Raw genomic sequence first — 22,621 nt, 5'->3', positions numbered from 1 at the left:
GGTAATTGTCTTGTAGGCAGCAGAGGCATAAATTCTTCAACACATTCAATTCAATTCAATTCAATTTTATTTATATAGCGCATTATCACAACATTACATTGTCTCAATGCGCTTTACATTTCTGCCTCGTAAGGACCCCCCATTGAGTAATTAAGCCAAAGGCAACGGTGGCAAGGAAAAACTCCCTAAGAGGAAGAAACCTTGGGAGGAACCAGACCCAAAGGGGGAGCCCATCCTCCAGGGGCCGGCAAATGCAACCCTAGAAGGGTGCAGCCCCTTAATTCGGACACAGTCAATATAAAAGTTATGATGTTAAAGGTCAGTCTCTTAAAGGGGCGATTACCTCAATATAAAGGTTTGGACCAATAGTACGAGATGGCTGCAGCCGCCCATCTCCAGGCCTGGCCTGTCGCTCTAACCCTGCCTTCAAGTTATGTCGGAAAAGTCGTAAATACAAGATGAGAGCACATAAACACCATTACAGAATTGTATTTATCAGTGGGAAACTCTGGATTTTATTTAAGCCCCAAGTCCCGAGTTGGGGGCGTGATTATGGCGGAGGCCATGGATAGCTCCAACTTGTAAGGAAAAAATAGGAAATTTTATGTAGTGTGTTATTGCAAAACATTGGTGTAGCATGAAAAATAATTGATAGGTTTTTGTCTCAATATTTGTAGCAGGTCAGCTACCTGTGTTTGAGCAAGGGATTAGGAAAAGTTCAATCAACACTGCAAATGCATTTTGGCATTGGAGGAACGAAAAATAAAGCAAAACAAAAAGCAGCTTTCTTATCGCCTCCATTTTGTGTCATGTCATAATTACGGTTCCCCAAATCCCACGTCCGGTTTCAGGACTTGTAGGCAGAATCAGGCCCCTTCCAGTTAGGTTAATGCATGCACAGAAAACAAAGAAACATGTTCCTTATCTGTTTCGCGAGTTTTCAAAGTGTAGTTTATCTATTTTACGTGTTTGGAAAAAAACGTCCTACGTATATATTTGTGCACGATTTCATGACTGTCAATCTATTATAAATCTAAATGTTTAACATGTCGATTTAAATTTTTTTCTTGTTTAAAGTTTGTGTTTATGCATAATTCATATAACAAAAACGCAAATACCATTTTTATTGATATCTGCAGTTGTCTACGATAACCTGTCATGAGTCGTGCCTAGATATTTATTGATCACTTTTAAAATCTGAAGCATTCTAGCTATTAATTTAATTATTACATTCTTCATGGTATAACGATTTGGAGACATCTACTGCATTATCTATTGCCTTATTAATTCCGGATACATGAAATACATTTACATCAGGATTAAAACAGTACTGAAGCAATATCGTTACATGATCATTTTATTCTTTTATTTTATTCTCTTTTGTGCATGCGGGATCATAAGAGTGGGGAGGCTTGAGCTCGACTATGGAAGGAAATTAATGACAAAAGTCATTGATGCAAAAAAACAAACAAACAAAAAAGCACATTGAATTACACTAATCAAATAAAAACGCATTGCATTTAACCTGCAATTGCTTCGTCCTTGGTATGATGTTAATCTACATCCAGCCCTATAAGGAGATCCTCCAACTTACAGGGAATAACTTGGGGGTTGGTGGCAGGATTGGCAATCCAGCCACCGGAAAAAAAAAACCTCACACTGGTTCATTCAGACTAGTGTGGTGCTGAGGTATCACCCGCCACATGGCTGTACTCAGGCTGTACTTCATCCTTGAGGTGGTTTGTGGTGTGGTGGGTGCGGCAACGCACTGTAATCACTGCATGCCCCTTACCTTTAGAAACATAATTGGTACAGTGGTTTTGCAATCCAACTAGCCACACTAATTCTCAAGTAAATACCAGGAGCAGGTGTGGCTCATCAGAAGCCAGGTAGGATAGAAAACTTACTGGATAGTAGCCCTCCAGGACCGTAGTTGGTGACCCCTGACTTAGGGGATGGTGAGAGCAGGGCTAGACATAAGGATTTAGGAGAGCACAGCCACTTTGGCCTTGGCTATTCATATTTTTTCTAGGGCACAAGGCCATTAAGCTTGGGCACAAGGCCAAAATCTGGAGTAAAAATGTTTTTTTCATTTATTTAAATTTCATAGGACACCTCGGGCCTTGTGGAGGAATTTTATTTCCATAAAGGATGCATTTTTTTTTATTTTCAAAAAAACAGAAACTTTCCAAAAAGGCATTGGGCCAATACTGAGTCACTAATTACCAATTACTGTAATTACCAAGTTTAGACAACCTACGCAATACGACCTTCGATTTGAGACAGAATATATATATATATATATATATATATATAGATAGATAGATAGATATAGCTTTATTTCAAAAAACAAAATCCAACAATAAAGGAGCCGTCAATATTTTTGTATTTGTTTGCTCAGAACACCCGTATTCTTTTAGTGTACATGACAATTGACTTGATGTTCGTTTTTTGCACACTGCACGCTACCAGTCCTATATCCTCCCAGCAGAGCTTTGTACTTCTCTGAGTCAAATCTGCTCTGCCTCGGCAAATGTTTTTTTACAACACCATCTGACACTTACCTGAACAAAGTAGATAATTTGCAACATTTTGCGGCAGTAGCCGCGAGTTCAGCTTGCTTTCTTTTACGTTCTCAATCTCTGCGAGGCATGGTGACAGCATAAGCAGCAGACGACAACTACACGATGATTACCGAAGAGGACACCTATCTGTTATTCGGAAACCGTCGGATGGCTTTTCCAATCAAAAACGTAACCCCCGATGATGCACCATTGTCATTGCTGTGGCTCCATAGTAGGCTGGACGATACATACCGTACCAGCCAATCATGCGACGAACACATGATCATATTAGTCCAGAATTCATTGCGGTTCATTCAGTAGTTGGGAATTATGAGATGTGCAGGTCGACCTCGTTTCTCGTATCGAAGGTTGGGTTCGGGTTCAGTACAGATGTTGACGAGGTAAAGTGGACCGTGTCGTGTGCAAGTCTTTTGTGTAATGAACGTTACTTTCGGTAAAAAGGGGGCATACGACCAGACAAACATTAAAGGCAGGCCAATCTTGGCCGTAAGGTACTTAAATTTTGAGGAGGCGTGCGGCCAATTTTGAAAGGCACGACGGCCATTGGCCGCGGTGCCGCGGCTTATGTCTAGCCCTGTGAGAGTACAATCACTGACTGAAAAAGCAAACTGCAGCAGGGTTCCTGCTGCCGCTCGTCACTCTCGTCATTGACGAAAACGGAACCCATGGTGACGAAGAAAAACGGCATCAAATCGTCACTCTGGTGAATTCAATTTTCAAATGACGAATTTAATTTTTTCCCAATTTTCAACCGTAGCACCCGTAGGGCCTAATCAAAACTGGCCCGGCGCCCCGGACACATGATCGTCGATCATCCATGTCAAATGAGCATGGGCCATTCTAAAAGTAGCAAATGTTATCGATCGGTGTTCTAAAACGCTTAATGTGGTTTAATGTACCAAAATTGTGACCAATAATCACCAAATTTCGCACACACACATCTGGTCATAAAGACTTTCACCTGACAAAAAATCAAAACCGAAATACAAGGAATATGGACTTTATTTTACGTTAAGCGTTTTCCCCTCCATTGACGCCCATTATAAGGAAAAGGCTTAATGTAACTTAAAGTACCAAGACAAAGGTACTATGAAAGACCGGGAAAGTATTAGCTTACCTTATATATATAGTAATTAGAACATTATTTCCGAAATGCGTACTGTACATCATGTTTTCAGCACGCCAGCACACAAATTTTTACACAGTATTCACGATTCTCCCAACCTTATCAAGTAGACTCGTGACTCGCCCATGCCGTTAGTTAGCCAATCACAGTGTGATTGTCAGAAGAGATGTATATTCAGTGAGTTTAATGATTAATTTATTAAGAAGCGGCGAGAGAGTGACTAAAAAAAACGGATGCTGAAAAAAAGTGAAGAATTTGATTAGTAGAAGCAAAAATACAAAGAAAAGTGAAGAATTGAAATCAAACTCCAGGGGGAACCCTGCTGCAGCAGTGCTGTTGAAAAGAAATACACACACAAAATAATGAAATATATGCAATACGAAAAACAGTAAAATTCCTAATTTCAATGTTTGCAGTGATGTGTTACATCCAGACTAGTGCTGTCAAACGATAAAATTTTTAAATCAGATTAATCACAGGGTTGCTGTTCATTAATTTTTTATCTATATTAATCACATTTCATTTTGCATGAGCAAACAGACTCAAGAAAAAAGAGAATATATATGCACTTAACATGTCCCCAGGTGGGCCCACCACCCGCAGGGGGAATGTCAGGGGTTTGGTGCTTTGTGGATCGGGTGGCGGCCAAGGGAGGCCCTGGCGGTCTGATCCCCGGCTGACAAAACTGGCTCTCGGGACATGGAATGTCACCTCTCTGGTGGGGAAGGAGCCTGAGCTTGTGCGTGAGGTTGAGAGGTATCGACTAGATATAGTCGGGCTCACCTCAACACATAGCTTGGGTTCTGGAACCAATCTCCTGGAGAGGGGCTGGACGCTCTTTTACTCTGGAGTTGCGGCGGGTGAGCGACGCCGGGCTGGGGTGGGGCTATTGGTGGCCCCACAGCTCGGTGCATTAACAACGGAGTTTACCCCGGTGAACGAGAGGGCTGTTTCCCTGCGCCTTCGGGTCGGGGATAGGTCTCTGACTGTCATCTGCGCTTATGCGCCGAATGTCAGTTCAGAGTACCGGCCTTCTTGGATTCCCTTAGCGGTATGCTATTTGGCGTGCCGCGGGAGGATTCCATCGTTTTGCTGGGGGACTTCAACGCTCACGTGGGCAACGACAGTGTGACCTGGAAGGGGGTGATTGGGAGGAACGGCCTCCCTGATCTGAATCCGAGTGGTGTTCTGTTATTGGACTTCTGTGCAATGCATGGTTTGTCCATAGGGAACACCATGTTTGAGCATAAGGTTGTCCATAAGTGGACATGGTACGAACATGCCCGGGGCTACAGGTCGATGATCGATTTCATAATCGTATCATCTGATCTGCGGCCTTCCGTCTTGGACACTCGGGTAAAGAGAGGGGCAGAGCTGTCAACTGATCACCACCTGGTGATGAGTTGGCTCAGGTGGCAGGGGAGGAAGCCGGTCAGACCCGGTAGGCCCAAGCGCATAGTGAGGGTCTGCTGGGAACGTCTGGCAGAGGCTCCTGTTCGCTGGAGCTTTAACTCGTGCCTCCGGCAGAATTCCAACTGCATGCTGGGGGAGGTTGGGGACATTGAGTCTGAATGGACACTGTTCTGGACCTCCATTGTGGAAGCGGCCATACGGAGTTGTGGCTGCAGGGTGGTTCGGTGCCAGTCGTGGCGGTAACCCCCGTACCCGATGGTGGACACCAGAGGTGAGGGGGGCCGTGAAGCTGAAGAAGGAGGCTTACCGGGAATTATTAGCCCGGGGGTCTCCGGAGGCAGCTGACGGGTACCGGCGGGCCAGGCGGAACGCAGCTCGGGCGGTCGCAGAAGCAAAAACCCAGGCGTGGGAGGAGTTCGGTGAGGCCATGGAAAGTGACTGGTTCCTACTATTTATAGTGGGGGGGGGGGGGTGCTGTTGACCTCACCTGGGGACATCACCCGGAGGTGGAAGGAATACTTTGAGGACCTCCTCAACCCTGCCTCAGATACATCTATGCACACTGCCTTTGAGACATCAGAGGGCACAGAGCCCGAGGGTGCTGGGGGGGGCTTGCACATCACTGGGGCTGAGGTGGCCAGGGTGGTTAAAGAGCTCCTTGGTGGATGGGCCCCGGGGGTGGACGAGATCCGCCCGGAGTACATGAAGGCTCTGGATGTTGTGGGGCTGTCGTGGCTTACACGCCTTCTCAACAGTGCGTGGAGGTCAGGGACGGTGCCGCTGGATTGGCAGACCGGGGTGGTGGTCCCCTTATTTAAGAAAGGGGACCGGAGTTTGTGTTCCAACTTCAGGGGGATCACACTTCTCAGCCTCCCTGTGAAAGTCTATTCCGGGGTACTGGAGAGGAGGGTGAGATCGATAGTCGAATCTCGGATTCAGGAGGAACAATGCGGTTTTCGTCCTGGCCGTGGAACACTGGACCAGCTTTATACCCTTGCAAGGGTACTGGAGGGGGCCTGGGAGTTTGCCTATCCAGTCTAAATGAATTTTGTGGATTTGGAAAAGGCTTACGACCGGATTCCCCGAGGTGCTCTGTGGGGGGTGCTTCGGGAGTATGTTGTGGGCGATTCGCTCCCTGTACGAACAGAACAGAAGCTTGGTACGCATTGCCGGTAATAAGTCGGACGCAGTACGGGTTCCCAGTGCGGGTTGGGCTCCGCCAGGGCTGCCCTTTGTCATCGGTCCTGTCCATAAATTTTTATGGACAGGATTTCTAGGCGTAGCCAGGGTGTTGAGGGTGTCCAGTTTGGTGGCCTCAGGATTGCCTCGCTGCTTTTTGCAGACGATGTCGTCCTGTTGGCTTCATCTGCTGGGGATCTCCAGCATGCACTGGGGCGGTTCGCAGCCGAGTGCGAAGCGGCAGGGATGAGGATTAGCACCTCCAAGTCCGAGACCATGGTTCTCAGCCGGAAATGGGTGGTTTGCCCTCTTCGGGTCGGGGAAGATGTACTGCCTCAAGTGGAGGAGTTTAAGTACCTCGGGGTCTTGTTCACGAGTGAGGGTAGGCGAGATCGGGAGCTGGATAGACGAATCGGAGTGGCGTCTACAGTTTTGCAGGTCGCTTAACCGGTCCATCGTGGCTAAGAAAGAACTGAGCCAAAAAGCAAAGCTCTCGATCTATTGGTCCATCTTCGTCCCTACCCTCACCTATGGTCATGAGCTATGGGTAATGACCGAAAGAATGAGATCGCGAATACAGGCGGCTGAAATGAGGTTTCTCCGCAGGGTGTCTGGGCTCTCCCTTAGGGATAGGCTGATTAAATTAAATAAATTTTCCAGTCTCTGGTATGTAGATTATTTTATTGATGCTGCTATTGATTAGTTTCTCCAGTCAACAATCCAAATTACAAAAATGATCCAAAAATAAGTGGAATGGCATGGAATTAATGAAAAGTCAGATGAGGAGAAACAGCCTTACTCATGGAATTCTCTGAATCAGTTGTTGTTTTTGTTGAGGCACAGATGAACATTGCACTTTAAACATTTGAACACAGTCTGGCCCTTACAATTTGGCAGTTTGCAGCGTTGCCGACCACTTTCAACCACTGGCCAGTGACCCACAGCATCTGAACGGACTTCCAGTGTTGGAATAGCCTTTGCTGGACCTCGATGTGTCTTCTTTTTGAAATCCTTTTCAACATCAAATGAAGGCCGCCCCCCCTTCTTTCTTGACATGTCCTTGCCTTGCATGCAGAGTGCCTGTGCAATTGATGTTCTAAAAGTAAGCAAATCCTTCTGCTTCTTTCTTGGAACATCCAGTGATTCACAATCACGTCGATATAACAACCAGCTGTTTACAATGGCCATATCAATAAAATGAAAAAAGAACCTATGATAGTACTTTTTTGACTTCACGTGGATTCGATAATATGCAATTAGTGCGTCAAGAGTATCAACGTCCCCCATGAACTGGTTGTACAGGCTGATGATGCTTGGGCATTCTACAGACACTTTCTTTTTCAATTTTCTATCCCATCTTTCTACATTAGAAAAAGGCTGGGCAATGGCAAATGTGCTGGCAACGATTACCCCTCTATTGTCAAACCATTTGACTGCTCTTACTTGTATATTGACTACAACAACCTTTTTCTCTTCAAATGTCCCTCTTTCGTTCTTCTTCATATCAGTGTCTGTGCTGAAAGTGCACCCTTGCAGACGACTTTGCTGCACAGTGCCAAGGGTTGGTATCCCCTTGTTCGCAAGAGCAACAAACAAATCCAAGGAAGAAAACCAGTTGTTAAAAAACAGTAAGCGATTAACAGCACCATGACTAACTTGTGCAAGCTTTAGCACTATGTTTCCACTTGCACCAATGTCAGGTTCTCCAGGCACAGGATCAATTTTCCCTTGATGTATGTCGAATGAATGTACCAGGCCTTTTGTATCAAAAGCACAAAGCACAAAGATTTTGTATCCACATTTGTATGGCTTCTTGGGGATATATTGCTTTAGACTAGATCTACCTTTGAATGGCACCATTTGCTCATCAACAGACAATTTTTGATCTTGAGGGAGGCCCTGAAATTTTCGGAGAAGTGAATCAATAATTGGCCTGATTTTGAAAAGCTTATCATAATTCCCATCGTTGTTGGCTGCCATGTTGCTGTTGTCATTGAAATGAATGAATTTCTTCATTTCCTCTCATCTATCTCGGGACATCACATCAGCCACCTGCGCTACTCGACATTCACTGGACCAGTACATTCTTGACCTTGGCAAATGTACAATACTCATGTACACTACAGTGCCAATAAACTGCTCCAATTCATTTCTGTCCAATTTGAGGGCATTATTTGGATTTTTTTGTGTGTAATACAGATTACTTTGTTCAACAATATTATCCAAAAGATCAGCATCAAAAAAGTCTTGGAAGTACTGAATAGGCAGTCTGATTTCATGAGCATCAGGAAGAGCAGCTTGCCAAATTGAAATGTCTTTTGCAGAGTTCTGCTGTTGCATCATCTCCCACACTATACTTTTGCCGTTTTCTCCTTGCAGTAGCAGCTGGTCGCCTTCTTGCACCAGTAGCACTGGTGCTAGCAGGTGCATCAGGATTGCTGTCAGAGTCACTACTGCTTTCGTTGTCAGTATTATCATTACTGCTGCTTTCATTTCCAGAAACATCACCTGGTGATAAAGGTGTAGGTCTGTAGTCTTCATCCCCACTGTCACTGGGACAGCTGTCATCACTTTCCACTGGTGGAACCCTGGTTTGAAGTCCACCAGCTAACTTCCCATAGAAAGTCAATGTGTTCATTTAGTTCTGCCTAAAAATACCGCGCATTTACACTCACCTAAAGGATTATTAGGAACACCATACTAATACGGTGTTTGACCCCCTTTCGCCTTCAGAACTGCCTTAATTCTATGTGGCATTGATTCAACAAGGTGCTGAAAGCATTCTTTAGAAATGTTGGCCCATATTGATAGGATAGCATCTTGCAGTTGTTGGAGATTTGTGGGATGCACATCCAGGGCACGAAGCTCCCGTTCCACCACATCCCAAAGATGCTCTATTGGGTTGAGATCTGGTGACTGTGGGGGCCATTTTAGTACAGTGAACTCATTGTCATGTTCAAGAAACCAATTTGAAATGATTCGAGCTTTGTGACATGCTGCATTATCCTGCTGGAAGTAGCCATCAGAGGATGGGTACATGGTGGTCATAAAGGGATGGACATGGTCAGAAACAATGCTCAGGTAGGCCGTGGCATTTAAACGATGCCCAATTGGCACTAAGGGGCCTAAAGTGTGCCAAGAAAACATCCCCCACACCATTACACCACCACCACCAGCCTGCACAGTGGTAACAAGGCATGATGGATCCATGTTCTCTTTCTGTTTACGCCAAATTCTGACTCTACCATTTGAATGTCTCAACAGAAATCGAGACTCATCAGACCAGGCAACATTTTTCCAGTCTTCAACTGTCCAATTTTGGTGAGCTCGTGCAAATTGTAGCCGCTTTTTCCTATTTGTAGTGGAGATGAGTGGTACCCGGTGGGGTCTTCTGCTGTTGTAGCCCATCCGCCTCAAGGTTGTGCGTGTTGTGGCTTCACAAATGCTTTGCTGCATACCTCGGTTGTAACGAGTGGTTATTTCAGTCAAAGTTGCTCTTCTATCAGCTTGAATCAGTCGGCCCATTCTCCTCTGACCTCTAGCATCAACAAGGCATTTTCGCCCACAGGACTGCCGCATACTGGATGTTTTTCCCTTTGCACACCATTCTTTGTAAACCCTAGAAATGGTTGTGCGTGAAAATCCCAGTAACTGAGCAGATTGTGAAATACTCAGACCGGCCCGTCTGGCACCAACAACCATGCCACACTCAAAATTGCTTAAATCACCTTTCTTTCCCATTCTGACATTCAGTTTGGAGTTCAGGAGATTGTCTTGACCAGGACCACACCCCTAAATGCATTGAAGCAACTGCCATGTGATTGGTTGATTAGATAATTGCATTAATGAGAAATTGAACAGGTGTTCCTAATAATCCTTTAGGTGAGTGTATATTGAAACATGCTTATATCGCAGGATCCCAGCACTTACAGAACTTAATTAGGAGCAAAATTCATCAAAGTGTTTGAAATCTACGTACAATAATCCGAATTTCTACAATATTTCACCTAAATACAATATTATTCATATGCAGCCTTAAGTGCCTAATGTAGCGAAAACGCGACAAAGCGAAATCGGCAAATAACTTTTTAAAATTAACATATCATGTAGTCTATTCTGATATGTCAGCAGTAGAAGCATACAATAAACTAGTGCGTGTTTTTTTTTCTTAGCATAACTCACCTCAAATTTGGACAATTTCTCTATATTAGCAGGCAAAAATCATGTGCATGCCCGAGCCAAAACTTCGCTTCCATCCGTCCAATGTAGGTCCCACTACGACAGCTAGATGGCATGACCAGCGCTTCCAATGCGATCCTTGGTACGTATGGTATATGCATCAACCGGCATAAGCGGGATATGTACGCTATTTTGGCTGCAGTCAGGCTTGAGATGAATTCGCGACAATCGTCTATAAGGGGATATGGATAGATATATATAAAAATTACGTTAATTTAAGTAATGCTACGGAGAGCCGAAGTTTTGCCGAAGGACCAAGACACATTAATATTTTCTCAAACAAACCCTACAAATTATACATGTATTAATAATAATACACACAATTCATTACTGCTGTTTAAAAGATTACATTGCAATATGTTTTGCACACACACGTCAAAAATGTCTAACAATAGCAACATACACTCACCTAAAGGATTATTAGGAACACCTGTTCAATTTCTCATTAATGCAATTATCTAATCAACCAATCACATGGCATTTGCTTCAATGCATTTAGGGGTGTGGTCCTGGTCAAGACAATCTCCTGAACTCCAAACTGAATGTCAGAATGGGAAAGAAAGGTGATTTAAGCAATTTTGAGCGTGGCATGGTTGTTGGTGCCAGACGGGCCGGTCTGAGTATTTCACAATCTGCTCAGTTACTGGGATTTTCACGCACAACCATTTCTAGGGTTTACAAAGAATGATGTGCAAAGGGAAAAACATCCAGTATGCGGCAGTCCTGTGGGCGAAAATGCCTTGTTGATGCTAGAGGTCAGAGGAGAATGGGCCGACTGATTCAAGCTGATAGAAGAGCAACTTTGACTGAAATAACCACTCGTTACAACCAAGGTATGCAGCAAAGCATTTGTGAAGCCACAACACGCACAACCTTGAGGCGGATGGGCTACAACAGCAGAAGACCCCACCGGGTACCACTCATCTCCACTACAAATAGGAAAAAGAGGCTACAATTTGCACGAGCTCACCAAAATGGGACAGTTGAAGACTGGAAAAATGTTGCCTGGTCTGATTAGTCTCAATTTCTGTTGAGACATTCAAATGGTAGAGTCAGAATTTGGCGTAAATAGAATGAGAACATGGATCCATCATGCCTTGTTACCACTGTGCAGGCTGCTGGTGGTGGTGTAATGGTGTGGGGGATGTTTTCTTGGCACACTTTAGGCCCCTTAGTGCCAATTGGGCATCGTTTAAATGCCACGGCCTACCTGAGCATTGTTTCTGACCATGTCCATCCCTTTATGACCACCATGTACCCATCCTCTGATGGCTACTTCCAGCAGGATAACTGTACTACAATGGCCCCCACAGTCACCAGATCTCAACCCAATAGAGCATCTTTGGGATGTAGTGGAACGGGAGCTTCGTGCCCTGGATGTGCATCCCACAAATCTCCATCAACTGCAAGATGCTATCCTACCAATATGGGCCAACATTTCTAAAGAATGATTTCAGCACCTTGTTGAATCAATGCCACGTAGAATTAAGGCAGTTCTGAAGGCGAAAGGGGGTCAAACACCGTATTAGTATGGTGTTCCTAATAATCATTTAGGTGAGTGTATATGGTAAAAACTATGTTCTGTCAAAAGTACAAAGCTACATGTAAAGGAAAGACGGGAATATTTCTCCTCCGAAATTCATTGTAAACTCCGTAAACACTACAATAAGAAGTTAATTTGTATATTTTGTAGAAATACATATGTTTTTACTCCACTGTTTTCTTGTCCAAAATATGAAATAAAATGGAATGCCGAGAATATTTTATCGAGATGAGGTTGCGTATTTATTTTGAAGACGGACTACCTGTAAAACTCCACTCCTAATCATTTTAAGGAGTGACATCCTGTAAAACTCTACGCTCCATTTCCGGTTGAACTCCACTTCCTGTAAAATTCCACGCTCCACAGCAGCTGCACCAAAACTGCCCGAAATGGGTTGACAGAGAGACTTCAGGGATTTTGAGTCATTCTGCGCTGCAGATGGGTTAATTGCGTTAAAAATTTTAATCAGATTAATAATGATGATGGATTAATCCGCGTTAACCCGTTAATTTTGACAGCCCTAATCCAGACATTTACCACTCACTTGCATTAGCTTTAACTTTCTAATATGCAATAAATGCATAGCTTTCTTTTGTCGGACCCATAGAGAATGGAGTGGCATGCCAAGTTTAGGAGGTGATTATTAAAATGCAACAGTGAAAATTTTATCAAAATTATCTAGACGATTGAAATGAAAGAGGAGTGGCCTTCAGAAACTTATATAAAAATAACGTCTTGATGTAGTGTACTGTATGCACTGATGCCATGTTTAGGAGTTCATTATTTTACAATGCTGCAGTACATTATTATATAAATCAGCATTTACACTCAGTCTCATCTACTAATGGCAGATTATCTAGACGTTTTGAGATAAAAGAAGAGGAATGTCCTGAAATGAGTTGAGGCCATGTATTCAGTAATTTGTATGTCAATATTGTTTTTAAAAAAGCGAGTGAAAACTGCCACCTATCCTGGCGGCACAGCGCTACTTTGCAAGACATTTAAGGTGGAACCGAAATCGCGAATATAAGTAGCTGGTGAATAAGGAGCCAACTTCAGCTTCGTCGGCCAAAGTCCGAACTAGTAGAGCAAAGCGGGCTTGATATCACGGATATCTATAAATGCTCAAACGGCTTTCCCATATGTCTTCCGCGTACGTGATTTGCGTGCTAGTATAACAGCTTGACCGACAGAGGCGGTGTCTTACAAATATATTCAAGTACATTCGGTGTGACAAGTTCTTCGTTCTGGCAATGACAACAACATAACATCGGTATTTGAACAGCAATCGAATCTAGTTAAACATCTAGTTAGCTGTTTTGACGTAGTAAGAGGAATAAGTTCCGAGAGAACAAAGTACGACATTATTTTTTATTTAATTAAAATATATTTAGATGTACGTGTTAGCGTAATTGTTTATACGGGGTATACCCAATAATCGATTAATTTTCACTTTTTAAAATTATGCAATCAATATTTATGCACAAAACCGGGTAGCATTACGGTTGATGTGCTGCTCACGTTAATTAAAATTCCTGCGTGTCCTTTGTATTTAGTTAGATAAACGTAAACATCTAGGTCGTGATCTTTTCGACAGTACCGGGTGGCGATATAGTGAAACCAGCATGAATTCAGCGATGACAAGCAGAATTAAACTAAGCGTGGCCTACGTACTGCGAGCGGCCAGGACTGCGTGCGGGACGCTTCCTGCTTCTGTACACTTGCAGCACAATTCTTACGGCAGACAAGACTGTCTGAAAACAGGCACTAAACACGATTGTTCAGCAATGGATAAAGGAAGAGGATTAATATTCAGACAGGTGAGTTAATTTTACTGTTCCCTGAGTTGTAAAACTAATGACTGGCTCTTCACAAATTTTGTAATTTGCTATAGTTTACTGCTATTTTGCTGCTCTGTGTGTGTGTGTGTGTGTGTCTGTGTGCGCGTGTGTGTGTGTGTGTGTGTGTGAGAGAGAGAGAGAGAGAGAGTGTAAAATTAAGGATATTCAAACAGTACAGTGTAAAATCAATATCATAATTATACATAGTCTCGTATGCAGTTTTCGTATATTATCATTATAATCACTAGCCGTAATTTTAAAGCTACCTCTATTTAGTAAGTCCATTTTTACTACTTCTCTGTATACGACAGCAGTTTGCTACGTATATTTTTGGTGCCAGGTAAAGCTGTAAGATTTAACAACTAGTAGGTGGTTATTTAAGTGGTACTAGACGGTTCAGTTGTTGTTAACTTAAAATTGGTTACCTGAATCAGACACTATTCCTTCATTTGAAAGGACCATCTCAGCTAACCGAATTAGTTCAATATTGTGTGGAAAGCCGTCTCTCTATATACCACTATACTCATGTTATTCTTCATAATGTTTCAGCTATTTGAAGCTACCAGCAGTACCTACACATACCTGTTGGGAGACCTAGAGTCCAGGGAGGCAGTTCTCATTGATCCTGTGTTGGAGACAGTGGACAGAGATGTCAAACTGACCGAGGAATTAAGTCTGAGTCTAAAAGTGGCTGGTAACTACAGCATTCACTGGGATGGGCTATATTCTGCAGTGTGGATGTTTTCTAACTTAGAACTGCTGTTGAAAGCATGTTTCTTCTAAGAGCTGACAAAGCAGTTACTGGGTTTGAAATGAGGAATCTGAGACTGGTAAACTTTAACTATTATATTTAATGTTACTCATTTTCTTACAATTCCAAATTAAATTCTCTTAATGATTTCTTTTGTTCCTTTGTTCAATTCAAATACCTTTCCTTGGTTTCTCCTTTCCATCCCATATTTACCATTTTTCCCATCCCTTGTCCTGCTGTTTGCAGATTAGCATAATTGTCCCTTTAATTATTACACTATTCTTGTGTTTTTATTTTGTCTGGTTTTGGTTTTATACCAAATTTGGTTATCAAAAGTCTTATTTTTCTAACTGGGACTATTTCTGCAATCAGCAAATCATGTTAGCATAATTTTGTGATATTTAGGCTTTCTGTTCTTCCTGTGTATGTGTGACGTGTCCTGTATTCACTGCCTTCCAGTCAACACCCACTGCCATGCAGATCATATTACTGGCACTGGTATTCTGAAAAAGAAGCTGTTTGGGTGTAAGAGCGCCATCTCTCTGCACAGTGGAGCCATGGCTGACATCCAGCTGTCAGAGGGAGACTGCATCACCTTTGGGAAACATGTGAGAGGAAAGGGGGGCATTCTGTTCCATAAAATCAAAATACAATGTATAGTCCTTTAATGAGTAGAAGGATGGCTTTTTGGTAACATCTGAAAATTATTTTGATTTAACATTTCCTGCAAAATCCTCTGACAACAAGAGAACCTGGTAAATTGTTCCCCAGTTTGACAAAACTGAGCACTGACTTATTAACCTCATAAACCAAGATCTATTCTCCTTTTCACATAGAGTCTGGTTGTACGAGAAACTCCAGGACACACAGACGGATGTGTGACACTTGTCCTGAATGACCAATCCATGGCCTTCACTGGGGATGCCTTGCTCATCAGGGGCTGTGGCAGGACTGACTTTCAGCAGGGTACTGAGGTCACCTTCCCTCCTCTTTGCTATCTGTTCCCTTTCTTGTCTCTCCTTCTATTCGTCTATATGTTGTAATATTTACAGACTGATAACTTGCAGCTGCCAGTAGCCTCTGCATGTCATTGTGCTGTATGTAAGGTGACTTTGTTTTTCTCACGGTCCCTATAGATATTTCTCCTTTATTCCTCATTATTTTGAGTGTTCTTATTTTAATTGCTGTTGTCCAGATTTTATCTGTCGACAAAACATCTCGGAGTAATCATTCAGTGCTTTGTTTTTCTTATTCTGATCATATTTCACTTCCTTCTCTAAGGCTGTCCCCAAAAACTTTACCAGTCAGTCCATAAGAAGATCTTCACTTTACCTGGGCACTGCCTCATTTATCCTGCTCATGACTACAAAGGTACTGAATAATGTGCTTTTATTCTGTTTTTACAAATCAGGACCATATTTAGTAGGGGTGTAAATCACAGCTTTCCTCGCGATATGATACAGTATCGATTCCTTAAGCCAACAGTTCGATTTTTTTTGATACATCAGAAATTCCCTTGATACGATTCGATTCAGTTCGATACTGGGGATAATAGTCGAAATGATGAAATTTCACACTATCCTTTACATTTCAATGGATTAAAAAAGGCAAATATAATTAGCATTTTATCATATTTTATTGGGAACTGTAAACAAAATCTAGTGTAGCCAAGTATGTTCCATAAATCAAGCAAAATAAAGTGCAATAATGTAAAAATAAAAACTTTGGATGGATGTAGATTAACATGGTGAATAATTTTTATTTTGAATCAAGTCTTCTCCAGACAAATACAAAAGTGTAACAAAAAGTATGTCCATAACTGTCATGACCTGCTCGTATGACCCTCTCGTGTGCGACGCCCCTCATTAACTTCACGTGCAATCCTGATTGTTCCCAGCTGTTTCTTATTGCTTCATCTAGTCCTGTGTATTTAAGTCCACGTCAGAGTCTGTTGCCCAGATCTGTCATTGAAGTTTTCCCCGTGTTGTGTGCTGTGCTTGCAATAACCCCCCCCCCCGTTTGTTGGATTTCCGTCTGCCTGACCCTGATTCCTCGTTCCCTGCTTGCTCGCCCTACGCTGGGATACAACAATAACAAGTTAAATAAAGTCAAATAAAAAACATTGCATGGACAGATGTAGAATGAGGAACATGACTGACTTCTGCGGTGAAACAAGTATGTCAGTATTCTTCTTTGAGAGGTTTTTTTTAAAGAAAAATTAAATGGTCAACGTGTTCAGGAGATTGTGTGCTCTGAGCGTAGCGTCCTATGTCACCTGCCGTACTAAACACACGCTCTGAAGGTACGCTAGCTTGCGAGTTACTTATAAATGACCAAGTCAGAATGATCTACTGTTATGATTTCTGGTTGGCAAACATGCAGGAAGCGGGAAAGGACGAGGCAGGTAGGCGAGGATGCAGGAAATGGGGTTTTATTAGGGAAAGACAGGGCAGACGGCGATTAACATCTATGACGGATCTGGGGAAAACGGCCTCACATGCGGACTAAATACACAAGACCAACCGAAATAACAGGAAACAGGTGATCACAATCGGGGTAGTACGCGTAGGTAATGAAGGGGCGTGGCACACACAAGGATCGGACGAGCAGGTCATGACATCTACCTACTATAAAAATGTAAAACATATATTTATGTATAAAAAAAATTTAGTATTCTTTAATATTATTATTATTATGATTATTATTATTATTATTATTAATTTCCCTTTGGGATAAATAAAGTATTTTTGAATTGAACTGGGATTTTAAGTTCCTTCACCTTTCTATTTCTCAGCTCAATTTTCGGAGGGAAGTTAATGTCGTGGTTTTTATGAACAGTCCAAAAATGCCGCTCCTCATTTCCCTTCTTCGGAATACCAATGGTACACTGACAGATGAGGCAAATGCACTTCGAATATGACATGGTGAAATAAACATCCTCATTCCATTCATATGGAAGTGGTCGGTTTTTGGCTTCTTAATTGGTCCAGCTCCCCCATTCATTTTTATACCCTTTCTTAAGTTTAGTAGAAATAAATTGGAGGCTAACTAGGCGACTCGGTAGCTTGCAGCAGCTGGCGCGGTTGAACGTGTCATCCATCCTCTATTTTTTATGCCATATGATCTACCCACACTACCTTTGCGATCGACCAGTAGATTGTGATCGACCAGTAGATTGCGATCGACGTCTTGGGCACCCCAGGTGTAGACCGTGTATACGTCGGAGTGGATCATGAAAACAATACTGGAACAGGCCAGAAAATAAAAACGCATGTATCGATATTTATGCGGTCACATCGCTGCATCGGATTGTTTGCCGTTGAATCGATATATCGATACAAATCGATGTATTGTTACACCCCTAATTTTTAGTAACTTCTTGGAGAAGTGAAAATTAAAGGGAGGGTAAAGTAATGAGGGTGGTGGGGTAGGCCTAAAAATTTTTGGCAGTTATCTGTATACAGTACATTGGTCTTTCTGCACTTGTTTTCTGGTTATGGTCTGGAAGTGAGAATGTAAATCGGTCTGGACATGCACATTTATTGGTTTCATAACAGTCAGTTGAAATGCAATGTTTAGCATATCTGCAAATATCTTCAACATAGACATTTTCTTTGTATTGAGTGTCATATTTTTTTCCAGCCATTTTGCTATTAATATTGTAGTCACTGGCTCCCAAAGGGTTACTAAACACAAATGTTTGGCATTTTATGTTATTACAAAGGTGTTATTAATTAAAAAAACTTTTTAATTTAGAAGAGCTGATTCAGAACTATAACTTGGGTATCAAATTATTTCTACTTGAAATGAATGTTTTACCTAACTACTGGTAGTGTCTAATGCGATTTTTTATTTGCTTATATATATATATATATATATATATATATATATAGTAAACAAATGAAGTAATGATTTTTGTTATAAAACTAGTATATTACGCAATATTTTTACTGCATTAAGCAAGTATCCCAAGACATATTATGAGCATTGTAAAACCTAAAATTACACTACCATATAACAAAAGCAGGATTGATAGGATAAATACACAGCCTTTATGAAGTACAAATAATGTATGTACAGTGTTGTTTCACTAACAGAAAGAAATCAGAAGAGGATTTATTTCAGTTAACTAAAACAGGTACTAATGTTGGTCTTTTGTAAAAGTGGAGTAAAATTAATTTTGGTAAAGCAGGGGATACCTGTATACTGTACAACATAAGATACAACATCAAACACATTTAACTAAACTTCTATAGTGGCAGTGCAATTGGTTAGTTTGCTTGCTGCATGTCATACACATGGTAAAATACATCCACTAATGTACACTACGTCTGCTTCGGACATCTCCCGATAAAATTTATTCAGGCTTTTATGGGACTTCGGACATAAGTATGATTGGACATTACTCGATAGGACATAAGTCAATGGATGACCGTACACTGTTTAATTACTGAATGTTACTGAGTTTAGCTATATATTCATTAATGTGTTTATCCATTTAGAATGTTGAACAAACATGAAGTATCTCTAATAAGATCTGCCTCTTTCTGTACCTATTATATACTGCACTTAACCACCATACACACTTATGTTGAAGGTCAGATGGTGTCTACTGTGGATGAGGAAAGGAAATTTAACCCACGGTTGACTAAAACACAGGAGGAATTTGTAGAAATTATGGATAATCTCAATTTGCCCAAGCCTGGAAAAATAGGTATGAGATTGTCTTTATTAATTCTCTTTACCTATTGTCTTTATTAATATTCTTTACCTATTGTCTTTATTAATACTCTTTAGCTATCATACTACTTTTGGTCATGTGTTTTTAGTTAATAGCATGACAGAAACATGAGCATGAGTCTGATGAAAGTTTGCATGATAGCGGTCTGTAAAAATAATGACTAAAAAAATGAAATTGAATTCCTGGTCATGGTTGATACCAGGATAAATTTGTTTAAGAATTGCAAATATAAGCAAGTACAATATTGCATAAAAACAGTATGAAAAGTTGTGGTTGTGATTTGCACTCAATTTATTGTAACTAATGTAAATCTTCATATCTCTGCCTTGTCTCTATGCAACTGTTAAATGATTTCCAGACATCTCGGTCTGATTTTGCTTTTGTTGGTTTTTGAAACTGCAGCAGCAATGAAAATTTTGATGTAAATTTCTGAGCTTTCTCAATTGGTAAAGTAACAGATGGCCTTTTATGCATTCCTCATATACAGCACTGTGCAAAAGTCTTGGGCAATCATAGAAAATGATGCTTAAAAGATCTTCATGTTGGTGCAAAACTCTCCCATTATATCTATCAAAGTATGTTAGCGTAACCATTTCAAAACCTCTCCTGAAGTCACACCAGTCTTTGCAGCAACTGTCCACTACTGTATATTTTTAACTTGACCACTAGCACACCATAAACAATTTAAATTAATTGTGAGCTTGTGATAAAACAGATACATGGAATGGCTGGGGTGCCGGTGAGGAGAAATTTGGGAACTGAATCAGCGTTCTTCTAGGCAGCCTGCTGGATACCAGTAACTTTTTGAAGAAAAAAAGAAATTACTGTTTAGCTTTTATTGCGTTACTCTTAATATGTATATATTCTTATGCTAAACTGTGTTTTTTGTTCTGGGCAAATATATATTTACTACCCAGATAAATAACTGTAAACATTTCCTTTGACTGCCTAAGACTTGCACAGTACTATAAGTGAATAAGGAATTTGTTCCTCCTGTTCTTGTTCCTGCCTTATTCAGTTTTGCTTTGCCTTTTTTATATTTTATTAGACATAGCAGTACCTGCCAACCTGGTATGTGGACTTCATGAAGTTTGAATTTAGAAAACAATGGAGGCATCTCAGAAAATTATGCATATGCCGACTCTAAACATAATGTTTTGTCTTGCTCTACTTATCTGATTTTTGGTTATATTTTAACAAAAATGCCAATAGATCATTTTGATGCAATAAAGTAATATCATTGTAAACCAGTTTTTTAATTAACCGATTAAATGGTATTGTGCTTACAAGCATGCAAATTGTGTATTAAATACTATGTACATATTTAAGTGATGATAGACAATTATTTTACTACCTTTTAATACCAATAAGAATTCATACCTGTATTGTATGCTAAAATGTCAAATGGAATTATAATTGTTACCTATGATGTGTGGTTTATTGTATTCCCCAGACTTGGTCTAAATTCATTTCTCTATTTTGACAGCCAAAAAAAACAGACTCTACGCCAGCACAAGGTGCAAAAAGGTTGTGCCAACTCTCTTAATTATTCAGAGGCGTGCTTTGGGCATAACATGTAATGCACCAATCGTAATGGCGCATCACCTCACCTTTACAGTTTTTTTTCAGTCGTCTGGTACATTTCTCAAATCATCCTTAACATTTACAAAATGTCCATTTCTCTAAATAATTCATACAAAAGCACCACGTAAAGGATTACCTGTGTGTAACACTCTCAAAATCCTTAGTTTATCCCACAAGTAAGTATTTAGTAGAGATGGGAGAAGAATTGATTCCGTTATGTATCACAATTGTTTTGTGTAACAATTCATATATCGCCATACTGATTGCAAAATTGATTTTCTATTAATTTATATATGTTTGAACTCATTCTTGGGTATGACATTAAACTGCATCTGGCCCTGCAAGCTAAACTTGCAGGGAAACAATTTTTGGGGATTGGTGGCGGGATTGGCACTCCAGCCACCATAAAACAACTCACAACTGCTCGAGTCAAACAAGTAAGATACTCTTCTACTCTCTGCTCTGCTGCTCACGCACCATGAAGGGGATGGGGGAAACCCTTCAGGAACCTCATGATGAGTCAAAAGTCAGAGAGCTAATAGTGTCAGGCCTGTTGGGGATCGGAGATGGTGTGGTGCTGAGGCATCGCCTGCTGCATGGCGGCACTTGGAACCCAGTTTGAGGTGGCCCATCCGGGTAGGTGCATGGAACATCTGTCTCTCCGGCAAGATGACCGTCTTCCTTTGCTATTGGGAAGAGTGTATCGACCTTGTCAAGAGATTTACCTACCTTGGCAGCAACATTCATGTCTCTGGTGACTCTTCCTATGAAGTCAGCAGACAGATTGGAAGAGCATGGGGGGTCATGAGGCTGCTGGAAAGGGGTGTGTGCTGCTCCTGATATCTTTGCAAGAGGACGAAGGTCGAAGTCTTTAAAGTCCTGGTGCTCCCTGCCTTGCTGTGTGGCTGTGAGACATGGACGTTATCCAGTGAGCTGAGATGAAGACTGGACTCCTTCGGTACTGTGTCTCTTAGGAGAATCCTTGGATACCGCTGGGTTGACTTCGTATCGAATGAGCGGTTGCTAGAGGAGTCCCGAATGAGGCACAATACCTGCATTGTAAGGGAGCGTCAGTTACAGCACTATGGCCATGTGGTGTGTTTCCCTGATGGTGTTCCGGCTCGCAGGATTCTCATTGCTGAGGACCCAAGTGACTGGACCAGGCCAAGTTGACTCCCACATAACACCTGGCTGCGGCAGATGGATGGCCATTTCCGGAGGGTGGGACTGGACTGTGTGTCTGCCTGGGGGATCGCTGGCCGGGATCCCGAGGAGTTTCGCCGTGTGGTGGGTGCTGCAACTCGTCGCATCAGCACATTCTCCCCGACCTGACCTGGACTCATTCTATAATTAGGGGTACATGTTGTGACAGCGCAGCATGTCTGTCCCTGTAAATCAGCGGTTTCTCTGCTGATTATGAACAGAAGATGTTTGGGCATGCTTTGGTTTATTATAACTTACTGATGTTTGTGGCGGTTTGCTGGTGTTGGTCTTCCGGGTGTGTTCCAGGAAACCGCAATGCAGGTCAGGAAGTTTTTTCCCCCCCCCCCCCCCCCCTTCTTTGTTTTTTAACCCCTGTCGTGTCCATCAGTTTAGCAAGTAGGATATTAGTCTGGGTG

General features: G+C 41.8%; 1 protein-coding gene across 5 annotated transcripts; it reads left to right on the top strand.

Annotated features, from left to right (window-relative positions):
* The first annotated feature begins 12,440 nt into the window (after window positions 1-12,440).
* On the top strand, window positions 12,441-20,847 carry ethe1 (ETHE1 persulfide dioxygenase). Of its 5 annotated transcripts, none has more exons than XM_023827277.2 (8): window positions 12,443-13,358; window positions 13,683-13,905; window positions 14,476-14,620; window positions 15,137-15,285; window positions 15,514-15,643; window positions 15,959-16,048; window positions 19,275-19,391; window positions 20,467-20,847. In XM_023827277.2, the coding sequence occupies exons 2-8, from the start codon at window positions 13,711-13,713 to the stop codon at window positions 20,511-20,513; spliced, it is 873 nt and encodes a 290-aa protein (XP_023683045.1). In that variant the 5' UTR covers window positions 12,443-13,358; window positions 13,683-13,710; the 3' UTR covers window positions 20,514-20,847. The 5 variants fall into 5 exon arrangements, with proteins under 5 accessions (XP_072572622.1, XP_023683053.1, XP_023683045.1 ...); XM_023827268.2 differs by having other exon boundaries at window positions 12,443-13,441; XM_072716521.1 differs by lacking the exon at window positions 20,467-20,847 and adding an exon at window positions 20,134-20,451 and having other exon boundaries at window positions 12,441-13,905.
* Window positions 20,848-22,621: the final 1,774 nt, after the last annotated feature.

This window comes from Paramormyrops kingsleyae, chromosome 9 (genome assembly GCF_048594095.1).
Source record: "Paramormyrops kingsleyae isolate MSU_618 chromosome 9, PKINGS_0.4, whole genome shotgun sequence".
Classification (NCBI taxonomy): domain Eukaryota; kingdom Metazoa; phylum Chordata; class Actinopteri; order Osteoglossiformes; family Mormyridae; genus Paramormyrops; species Paramormyrops kingsleyae.
This window is presented reverse-complemented; position numbering and strand designations above follow the sequence as displayed.

What these genes read in the sequence shown, in the direction of transcription:
- ethe1 (XM_023827277.2), top strand. Translation starts at nt 13,711, where the DNA reads ATGAATTCAGCGATGACAAGCAGAATTAAACTAAGCGTGGCCTACGTA. An exon ending in CAGGACTGACTTTCAGCAGG is followed by an intron (nt 15,644 to 15,958) that starts GTACTGAGGTCA and finishes TCCTTCTCTAAG; the next exon opens with GCTGTCCCCAAAAACTTTAC. An exon ending in GCCCAAGCCTGGAAAAATAG is followed by an intron (nt 19,392 to 20,466) that starts GTATGAGATTGT and finishes ATATTTTATTAG; the next exon opens with ACATAGCAGTACCTGCCAAC.